Source organism: Salvelinus alpinus, chromosome 5 (genome assembly GCF_045679555.1).
Source record: "Salvelinus alpinus chromosome 5, SLU_Salpinus.1, whole genome shotgun sequence".
Lineage (NCBI taxonomy): Eukaryota > Metazoa > Chordata > Actinopteri > Salmoniformes > Salmonidae > Salvelinus > Salvelinus alpinus.
Window position 1 is genome coordinate 91,720,211 of NC_092090.1, and position 10,593 is coordinate 91,730,803.

At 42.9% G+C, this 10,593-nt stretch overlaps 1 protein-coding gene across 2 annotated transcripts in view; it reads right to left on the bottom strand.

Annotated features, from left to right (window-relative positions):
• The window catches only part of LOC139577209 (MAP kinase-activated protein kinase 5), a 28,816-nt gene extending 23,353 nt beyond the window's left edge, over positions 1-5,463 (bottom strand). The window contains exon 1 of one of the 2 annotated variants that reach the window (XM_071404145.1): positions 4,364-5,463. In XM_071404145.1, the coding sequence (XP_071260246.1) occupies positions 4,364-4,399 (36 nt within the window). In that variant the 5' untranslated portion in view covers positions 4,400-5,463. The remainder of the gene's footprint in view (positions 1-4,363) is intronic. The other variant, XM_071404147.1, reaches the window with a different exon arrangement.
• Positions 5,464-10,593: the final 5,130 nt, after the last annotated feature.

Here is a 10,593-nt window from a genome sequence, read left to right on the forward strand (position 1 = left end):
ATTATATAGGTCCTGGATGGCAGGAAGCTTGGCCCAGTGATGTACTGGGCCGTACACACCACCCTCTGTAGCACCTTGCAGGCAGATGCCGAGCGGTTGCAGGTGATGCAACCGGTCAAGATGCTCTCGATGGTGCAGCTGTAGAACTTTATGAGGATCTGAGGACCCATGCCAAATCTTTTCAGTCTCCTGAAGGGGAAAATGTGTTGTCGTGCCCTCTTAACGACTGTCTTGGTATGTTTGGACCATGATATTTCATTGGTGATGTGGACACCAAGGAACTTGAAACACTCGACCCGCTCCACTCCAGCCCCATCGATGTTAATGGGGACCTATTCAGCCCACCATTTCCTGTAGTCCACGATCAGCTCCTTTGTCTTGCTCACACTTTGGGAGAGGTTGTCCTGGAAACACACTGCCAGTTCTCTGACCTCCTCCCTATATGCCGTCTCATCGTTGTCGGTGATCACTGTTGTGTCATCAGCAAACTTAATGATGGTGTTGGAGTCGTGTTTGGCCACGCAGTCGTGGGTGAACAGGGAATACAGGAGGGGACTAAGTACACAGCCCTGAGGGGCCCCAGTGTTGAGGATCAGCAGACGTGTTGTTGCCTACTCTTACCACCTGGGGGCGACCCGTCAGGAAGTCCAGAATCCAGTTGCAGAGGGAGGTGTTTAGTCCCAGGGTACTTAGCTTAGTGATGAGCTTCGTTAGCACTATGGTGTTGAACGCTGAGCTGTAGTCAACGAACAACATTCTCACATAGGTGTTCCTTTTGTCCAGGTGGGAAAGAGCAGTGTGGAGTGCGATTGAGATTGCGTCATCTGTGGAACTGTTGGGGCGGTATGTGAATTGGAGTGGGTCTAGGGTGTCTGGGAGGATGCTGTTGATGTGAGCCATGACCAGCCTTTCAAAGCACTTCATGGCTACCGACGTGAGTGCCACGGGGCGGTAATCATTTAGGTAGGTTACCTTCGCTTCCTTGGGCACAGGGACTATGGTGGTCTGTATGAAACATGTAGGTATTAGAGTCCGTCAGGGAGAGGTTGAAAATGTCAGTGTAGACACTTGCCAGTTGGTCCGGGCATGCTTTGAGTACACGTCCTGGTAATCCGTCTGGCCCAGCGGCTGACTCGGTACCAGTGCCCCCTGTATATAGCCTCGTTATTGATATTCTTATTGTGTTACTTTTTATTTTAGCCTACTTGGTAAATATTTTCTTCTTGAACTGTACTGTTGGTTAAGGGCTTGTAAGTAAGCATTTCACAGTGACGTCTACACTTGTTGTAGGTGGCGCATGTAGCAAATAAAGTTTGATTTGATCAGTCCTGCATCTGGGAACATTTCACACAGAAAACATGTGTAGGCATCAGCAACCCTGTTCACAGTTAAAAGAGAGGAATTTTACAATATTTCTAGGTCAAGGTCCTGTTGTGTATACACTCGTTGGCCATAATCGTAATGCATACCAATTACTCAGAGGCTTTTCTTGGACCAGAGATGACCCCTATCCAGTACCACTGGGCTCTGGTCCAACTCTTTATATCCTAGGACTAGCAAGGGTGTATTTGGCAAGTAGCAAGGAAGAGTTGTTAACAAAAAAGCCAAAATGCTTAAGGTAAACTCCATAAGTGTCACTTAAAACCTTTCCTTTTCCTGTTCAGTCTAGTGGGCCAATCTGGCCCTTGGGGCTTTTTGACCCAGGCTGTGTTCCAATTCTCTGCGCTAGGCTATTCCAAACAGCCAGCACCTCTCGTTGTCACTAGTAAACATTTGTAGTATTTCTATACTCTTAAAATCAGATTTTTAACCAAACCTTGAATCACACTGCTAACCTTAAAGACCAAATGTTTGTTTTCAAGAATTTTTACGATATAGCCCATTTTGATTTTGTGGCTGTTCAAATGGAAACCGACCCTCTCCCCTCTGTGCCTCCTCCCATCCTTAGCACATTCTGACCGGCCACTTGGAACACATTTTATGGTTGATATGGATGCCCACTGACACACTAAGAGTAGCAGCCAAGAGCAGGGGCGACTAGGCCAGGCATCTGAGGGGTTGTCTGGGGATGATTATGGTTCCAGACAGACTGGCTGGATGACATTTAAGACAGACCTGGAGAGAGGAGAGAGGGTTCACAAGGAGGTATATATCCTTAATACATAGGAGTGTTTCCTGCTAAAAGCATCTACTAAGCTAATTAAAGTATTTAATACCCTACTCGCTTGAGGGTGCTTGATCGTTACACCGGATTCTGACCATGACACATTTCAGAGGTTGAATGTCACACTCATTCATCTATTCCAGAAAAAGGACATCAAAGTAAAAAGTAAAAAAGGTTGTTCTGATATGTAGCAAATGAAGAAAAAAATAATAACACATTGATAGATGGGTCATGCAATTGCATATTCATGGTGATGAGAGCTAGAGGGTTATTTAACAAATTATACGTTTAAACAGAAACCTACATATAGTGGCACAGTTTTTGTCATAATAACCATAAAACCTAGTGGTTAAACAGGGAAATGGTTCCAATACTTTTCCCACCATTCATTGTTCCCCATAGGCGATTTTATAAACACAAAACACAGCCCTTATTTTAAGTGTTTCTAAAATCCCCTATGGGAAAAACGATTGGCGGAATTTTTTTTGGAACCATTTCCCTGTTTGACCACTAGGTTTTATGGGTATTATGACACCACCACTGTGGGGCTCTATAAACAACATCCAGCAGAGTTCAGACTACTTGGGGCACTAAATTGTGTTGTGGGGAAAACAAAAATTAGGCTGGTTTCATGTAACTAATACACATGGAAAGTGAATTCTTTCTTCGCTCTTACAAGACATAAGATTACTGTTTTCCATTTTAAATTAGGTGATATGTGACAGCATGTTACACATGAGACATTGCTCCTAAAATACAGTGTTAGGGAAGCTACTCTGAAAATAGTTTACCATGCTGCCAATTACTTTACACTGGAAGAAGTTTAGTATCATTAAATGAATCCTTAAGAAAAAGGTAGTTTACTTAACTAAAGCTATTTTGGCTGTAGTGAACTACTTTTTCAAACTACTTCGTGAAAAGTAGTATTTAAAATCTGAGAGGTCATACAATACAAATTGCAAGACAGGTCACTGTAGTCTGATGTTAACAGAATGTAATTTCTCATATTAAAACAAACAATTTCAAGTGATAATTAGTCAGGTCTGATGAAGGGAAAGTAAATTCTTGCCTACTTCACCCGTATTTTTTTTGTAGTAGTGTAGATCCAGTAATTAGCTATACCGCTAGCTACAGGGCAAAAAAGTAATTGACTATTGAAAACACTTCCAAGATTTGAATTTAGTTAGTTAAACTGCTGCCAAACTGCAAAATGTCATTTAATTACTATACTGAAGAAAAAATATAAAAACACAATTCCATTGATTTTACTGAGTTACAGTTCATGAGGAAATCAGTCAATTTAAATAAATGTATTAGGCCCTAATGGATTTCACGTGGCTGGGAATAGAGGTATGCATCTGTTGGTCACAGATACCTTACAAAAATGGCCCTCAGGATCTCATCATGGTATTTTTGTGCATTGAAATGTCCATCGATAAAATGCATTTGTGTTCGTAGCTTGTTTGACCATACCATAACCCCACCATGGGACACTGTTCACAACGTTGACATCAGTCAATCACTCGACGCCATACACGTGGTCTGCAGTTGTGAGGCTGTTTGGACATACTGCCAAATTCTCTAAAATGACATTGGAGGTGGCTTATGGTAGAGAAATTTATATTTAATTATCTGGCAACAGCTCTGGTGGACATTCCTGCAGTTAGCATACCAATTGCACACTCCCTCAAGACATCTGTTGCATTGTTTTGTGTGACAAAACTGTGGCCTTTTATTGTCCCCAGCACAGGGTGCACCTGTGTAATGATCATGCTGTTTAATCAGCTTCTTGATATGCCACACCCATCAGGTGGATGGATTATCTTGGCAAAGGAGAAATGCTCACTAACAGGGGTGTAAACAAATTTGTTTACCAAATTTGAGAAATAATATTTTTGTGCATATGGAACATTTGAGATCTTTTATTGCTGTTCATGAAACCAACACTTGACATGTCACCTTTACATTTTTGTTCAGTGTAGTTGAAGTATACGTACTTCACTACTCCAACACTGCTAAAATACTACAGTAATGTACAAAGAGGAACAAAATATTTACTCTAAAATCTAAGCAACTGACTTGTCTATGAAATACAATCGGACACTTCAGTCAAGTGACACTTAGTTCAATGCATTATAAAAAACATTAGCAGCACATCCAGCATGCAAACAGTTGCTCTATCTTCAAATTCACCCTTACCTTGATGAATATGTCTGCGTTGTTATCCTCCGACATGATGTTCCACTGTGATAGAAGAGTCCTAACTTTTGTTTTGGAGTTCTTGCACAGTTTACAATCAAAACAAAGGGTGTTGACCTTTAACAGCGATTGTTAATGTTAAATAGCTAACGTTTTCCCTTCCGGGTACAAGCTACTGATGACAGGCCATGGATGACGCTTGATATTCGGCCAAAAAGCCACAGATAAATGCGTTTACTTCGGTAACCCGACTTGAAGACATCCAGCCGGGGCGAGATGCCTCATTCCAGCACTGCTACAGTGCCTCCAACTTTTTCAGATAGTCTTGACTTGGCTGTGGCGACCATGTAGAGCGACAAAGTCCCAATGGGTTGTCTGAAAAGTCGTAAGGTGTAAGGGATCCAATATGCAAACTCACCGCTTTTGGTAGGGCGCTGAGTGGGGGACAAAGAGTGGTGTATTTATAGCCATTGAGTGATATGATTGAGCACCTGGCTGGCTAGCTAGCTAGGAAGATAGCTACAGGACACACGTCAAACACCGGTCAAATGAGCGGCTACTAGCTAATGTGGCTCTTCTGCAAGGGTTTCGTTGTGTTGTAAAAGCCTGCAAACTTGCTAACTAAACAGTCAAAACAAGCTTTGTTGAGATACCGGGGGTTTCGGGTGAAAATATAGCGGCGGGGGAGGAGAAAACGGTACACCGAGTACCAAAACTCGTCGACGCTTGTTTAGTTAGCAAATTAATGAGTTAAAAGAGCCTGGCTTGTTAGCAACCTAACCGTCATTTAAAAAGTAAATAGCCCCCCAGATTAGATATCGTTAAACACAATACCTGATAAAGAATACTATTTTTAGCTGACCAGTAAGTGACTTAAATACACCAAGTGGCTAACTAAACAAGAAAGGTGTATAACGAAAGCCTGATGAAAATGATATACATTTTAAGACATTACAATTCCAGATATTTCGGGAACGTCACCACTACAACATTCAATATGAAGGTCAAGTATAATAGTTGCATTGAGTCCCGTTCACTTGTAATCCATTTCCCGACATTATTATGAAATCAGGCAGGAAAAATCCTGGCATTTATTGGGCCTTGGGGTCCTTCTTGTTCAATGCGGGCAAATAGCAGAGAGGAAGAGGCCAAGCGAGAGGTTTTACTCCTCCCAAAATCTGTCCGAGAAAAAAAGCCAAAGAAGTGAGATGTTTTTGAATGTCAACTAAAAATATATATTGCTAATTTGCTGCGTGAGGCTTTATTGATCGAATAGAAGTTTCGTGATGGTTAAGTTGTTACGACTGCACTGATAAAAGTGGACGCACGTGGCATTTCGGCAACTTTGAAAAACAACTAAGTTGTGCCTGTTTTCATAGAGATAAATAGAGGACAAATCAAAGTTTATTTGTCACGTGCGCCGAATACAATACGGGTATAACCCGTGTTAGCCTTGACATTGCCATTATGGTTTTCCACCATTTCAAAGTACTCAATTGGGTGTGGATTTCTATGGGTTGGGAGCAATCAGCCAATGAAGAAGAAAATTGACTGCTTTAAAACTGAGATAGCATCAATGGGGCTGCCCATTCTGACACAGACACTATAATGACACAGATAAAGTTTAGTCCTGTATCTCTATGTCATGTTCACACCTGTATCTGCCCTCTCATTGGCTAGAATGGTCCCACCTGATCTCTCCTGCCATCCATCTTTGAGGACATGTATTTCCATTGTTAGAGCGGTAGCTTGACTATCTTGTCACTATAATAGACAATCTTCGCACAAATATACACTACCAAAATTATAACATCCTCCACTCTTCTGGGGAGGCTTTCCACTAGATGTTGGAATATTGCTGCGGGGACTTGCTTCCATTCAGTCACAAGAGCATTAGTGAGGTCAGGCAGTGATGTTGGGCGATAAGGCCTGGCTCGCAGTCGGCATTCCAATTCATTCCAAAGGTGTTTGACGGGGTTGAGGTCAGGGCTCTGTGCAGGCCAGTCAAGATCTTCCACACCAATCTCGACAAACCATTTCTGTATGGACCTCGCTTTGTGCATGGGAGAATTGTCACGCTGAAACAGGAAAGGGCCTTCTCCAAACTGTTGCCACAAAGTTGGAGGCACAAAATCGTCTAGAATGTAATTGTATGCTTTAGCGTTAAGATTTCCCTTCACTGGAACCAAGGGGCCCCAGAACTTTATTCCTCCTCCACCAAACTTTACAGTTGGCACTATGCATTCGGGACTATGCATTCGGCAGGTACCGTTCTCCTCTCATCCGCCAAATCCAGATTAGTCAGTCGGACTGCCAGATGGTGAAGCGTGATTCGTCACTTTAGAGAACGTGGTTCCACTGCTCCAGAGTCCAATGACGGCAAGCTTTATGCCACTCCAGCCGACACTTGGCATTGCTCATGGTGATCTTAGGCTTGTGTGCTGCTGCTCGTCTATGGAAACCCATTTCATGAAGCTCCCGACGAACAGTTCTCGTGCTGACGTTGCTTCCAGAGGCAGTTTGGAACTCGGTAGTGAGTGTTGCAACCGAGGACAAATTATTTTTACGTGCTTCAGCACACGGCGGTCCCTTGTGTGGCCTTCCACTTCGTGGCTAAGCCGTTGTTGCTCCAAGATGTTTCCACTGAACAGTAACAGCACTTATGGCTCACATCAACACCATTATCCCAGAAACCCTATACCCAATCTAATTTGCATACCGCACCAACAGATCCACAGATGATGCAATCTCTATTGCACTCCACACTGCCCTTTCCCACCTGGACTAAAGGAACACCTATGTGAGAATGCTATTCATTGACTACAGCTCAGCGTTCAACACCATAGTGCCCTCAAAGCTCATCACTAAACTAAGAACCCTGGGACTTAACAACTCCCTCTGCAACTGGATCCTGGACTTCCTGACGGGCCTCCCCCATGTGGTAAGGGTAGGGAACAACACATCCACCACGCTGATCCTCAACACGGGGGCCTCTCAGGGGTGCGTGCTCAGTCCCCTCCTGTACCCCCTGTTCACTCATGACTGCACGGCCAGGCACGACTCCAACACCATCATTAAGTTTGCTGATGAATTAACAGCGGTAGGCCTGATCACCAACACCGATGAGACAGCCTATAGGGAGCAGGCCAGAGACCTGACCATGTGGTGCAAGGACAACAACCTCTCCCTCAACGTGATCAAGACAAAGGAGATGATTGTGGACTACAGGAAAGGGAGGACTGAGCAGGAGACTTGACATGGGTCCTCAGATCCTCAAAAGGTTTTACAACTGCACCATCAAGAGCCTCCTGACGGGTTGCATCACTACCTGGTATGGCAACTGCTCGGCCTCCTACTGCAAGGCACTACAGAGGGTAGGCCCAGTACATCACCGGGGCCAAGCTTCCTGCCATCCAGGAAATCTATTCCAGGTGGTGTCAGAGGAAGGCCCTAAAAATTGTCAAAGACTCCAGCCACGCTAGTCATAGACTGTTCTCTCTGCTACCGCATGGGAAGCGGTACCAGAATGCCAAGTCTAGGTCCAAGAGGCTTCTAAACAGCTTTGACCCCCAAGCCATAAGACTCCTGAACAGGTAATCAAATGGCTACCCAGACTATTTGCACTGTGTGCCCCCCCAGCCCCTCTTTTACGCTGCTGCTACTCTCAGTTTATCACATATGCATAGTCACTTTAAGTATACATTGATGTACATACTACCTCAATTGGCCCGACCAACCAGTGCTCCCTCACATTGGCTAACCGGGCTATCTGAATTGTGTCCCGCCAACCCCTCCTTTACGCTACTGCTACTCTCTGTTCATCATATATGCATAGTCACTTTAACCATATCTACATGTACATACTACCTCAGTCAGCCCGACTAACCGGTGTCTGTATGTAGCCTCGCTACTTTTATAGCCTCGCTACTCTATATAGCCTCGCTACTGTATTTTTCACTGTCTTTTTACTGTTGTTTTTATTTCTTTACTTACCTATTGTTACCTAATACATTTTTTTGCACTATTGGTTAGAGCTTGTAAGTAAGCATTTCACTGTAAGGTCTACACCTGTTGTATTCGGCGCATGTAGCCACCCTTTGCCTTGATGACAACTTTACACACTATTGGCATTCTCTCAACCAGCTTCACCTGGAATGCTTTTCCAACAATCTTGAAGGAGTTCCCACATATACTGAGCATTTGTTGGCTGCTTTTCCTTCACTCTGCAGTCCAACTCATCCCAAACCATCACAATTGGGTTGAGGTCGGGTGATTGTGGAGGCCAGGGCATCTGATACAGCACTCCATCATTCTCCTTCTTGGTCAAATAGCCCTTACAAAGCCTGGAGGTGTGTTGGGTCATTGTCCTGTTGAAAAACAAATGATAGTCCCACTAAGCGCAAACCAGATGGGATGGTGTATCACTGCAGAATGCTGTGGTAGCCATGCTGGTTAAGTGTGCCTGGAATTCTAAATAAATCACAGACAGTGTTACCAGCAAAGCACCATCACACCTTCTCCTCCATGCTAATGTCCATTGCTTGTGTTTCTTGGGCCAAGCAAGTCCCTTCTTATTATTGGTGTCCTTTAGCATTGATTTCTTTGCAGAAATTCGACCATGAAGGCCTGATTCACAGTCTCCTCTGAACAGTTGATGTTGAGATGTGTCTGTTACTTGAACTCTGTGAAGCATTTATCTGGGCTGCAATTTCTGAGGCTGGTAACTCTAAATGAACTTATCCTCTGCAGCAGAGGTAACTCTGCGTCTTCCTTTCTTGTGGCGTTCCTCAAGAGAGCTAGTTTCATCATAGTGCTTTAGGGATTTTGTGACTGCACTTGAAGAAACGTTCAAAGTTCTTGACATTTTCAGCTTTGACAGACCTTCATGTCTTAAAGTAATGATGGACTGTCATTTCTCTTTGCTTATTTGAGCTGTTCTTGCCATAATATGGACTTGGTCTTTTACCAAATAGGGCTATCTTCTGTATACCACCCCTACCTTGTCACAACACAACTGGTTGGCTAAAACTCAGTAAGAAGGAAAGAAATTGAAACAAATGAACTTTTAACAAGGCACACCTGTTAATTGAAATGCATTCCAGGTTACTACCTAATGAAGCTGGTTGAGAGAATGCCAAGAGTGTGCAAAGTTGTCATCAAGGCAAAGGGTGGCTACTTTGAAGAATGTAAAATATTAAATATATTTTGATTTGTTTAACACTTTTTGGTCACTACATGATTCCGTATGTGTTATTTCATAGTTTTGATATCTTCACTATTATTCTACAATGTAGAAAATAGTAAATATAAAGAAAAACCCTGGGATGAGTAGGTTTGTCCAAACTTTTGACTGGTACTATATATCATTCTTCAATTGGTCATTCAGATCAATAAATGTTGCACATTGTGCCTTCAAGGAACGTGATCCTGGTCTCCCAACCGATGGGCAAACTCAGGGGTTGAGTTCCTGCCCAACAAGATGTGCTGGCGTTGCATTGCATCAACCATTGGTTAAGTGCTATGTCATCAACTGTACAGTCGGGCATCAGATTGCTATATCATATGATGTGGTTAGCTGATTTGTTAAATACCTATCCAGGCATTGTAAGATATGGCATTCGTTTATCGGAACTCAACCACAAAACACCGCTCCAATAGGGTAGATCTTAACGACCATTCCCAGGCAGCAGTTGTTACTAATACAACTAATCAATTTCTTATCTCATGATGCCACCCAAATTAGGCAAACAATTAATGATTTTGGTGATGTGCCAAGGTGTGCCCCTTTCTGTTGAATTAAGTAATTTCTGGAAAATATAGCTATGTCCATTAAAGAACCACTTTTGTCAACAACAAAAAAACCTGTGATAAAAGTTCGATATAGCCTCATTAATCTGTCAGTGAAACTGTCACTAAATTATTTGGACATGATCTCCGTTAGATTACTAAAATGAATCAAACCTATTGGTAAAATCTATTTATTTTACATGTGAGAGATACAAATGATCCCTATACCGAGCTATAGAATAGAAATACTGTTACTTTCCCACCAATAAGCAGTTATGCTCCATTTGAAATGGATAGATTTCAGAAATGTGTGCTGGGACAGCACTGTTCTGGGCTTTTGGCACTACCACAGTTGATCAAACAGAGGTCCAACTCCAATCATCATCTCATTGATTTATGCATAAAAAGAGTGAAAGTGGAACCAAAGAGTTTAGATGTAAAAA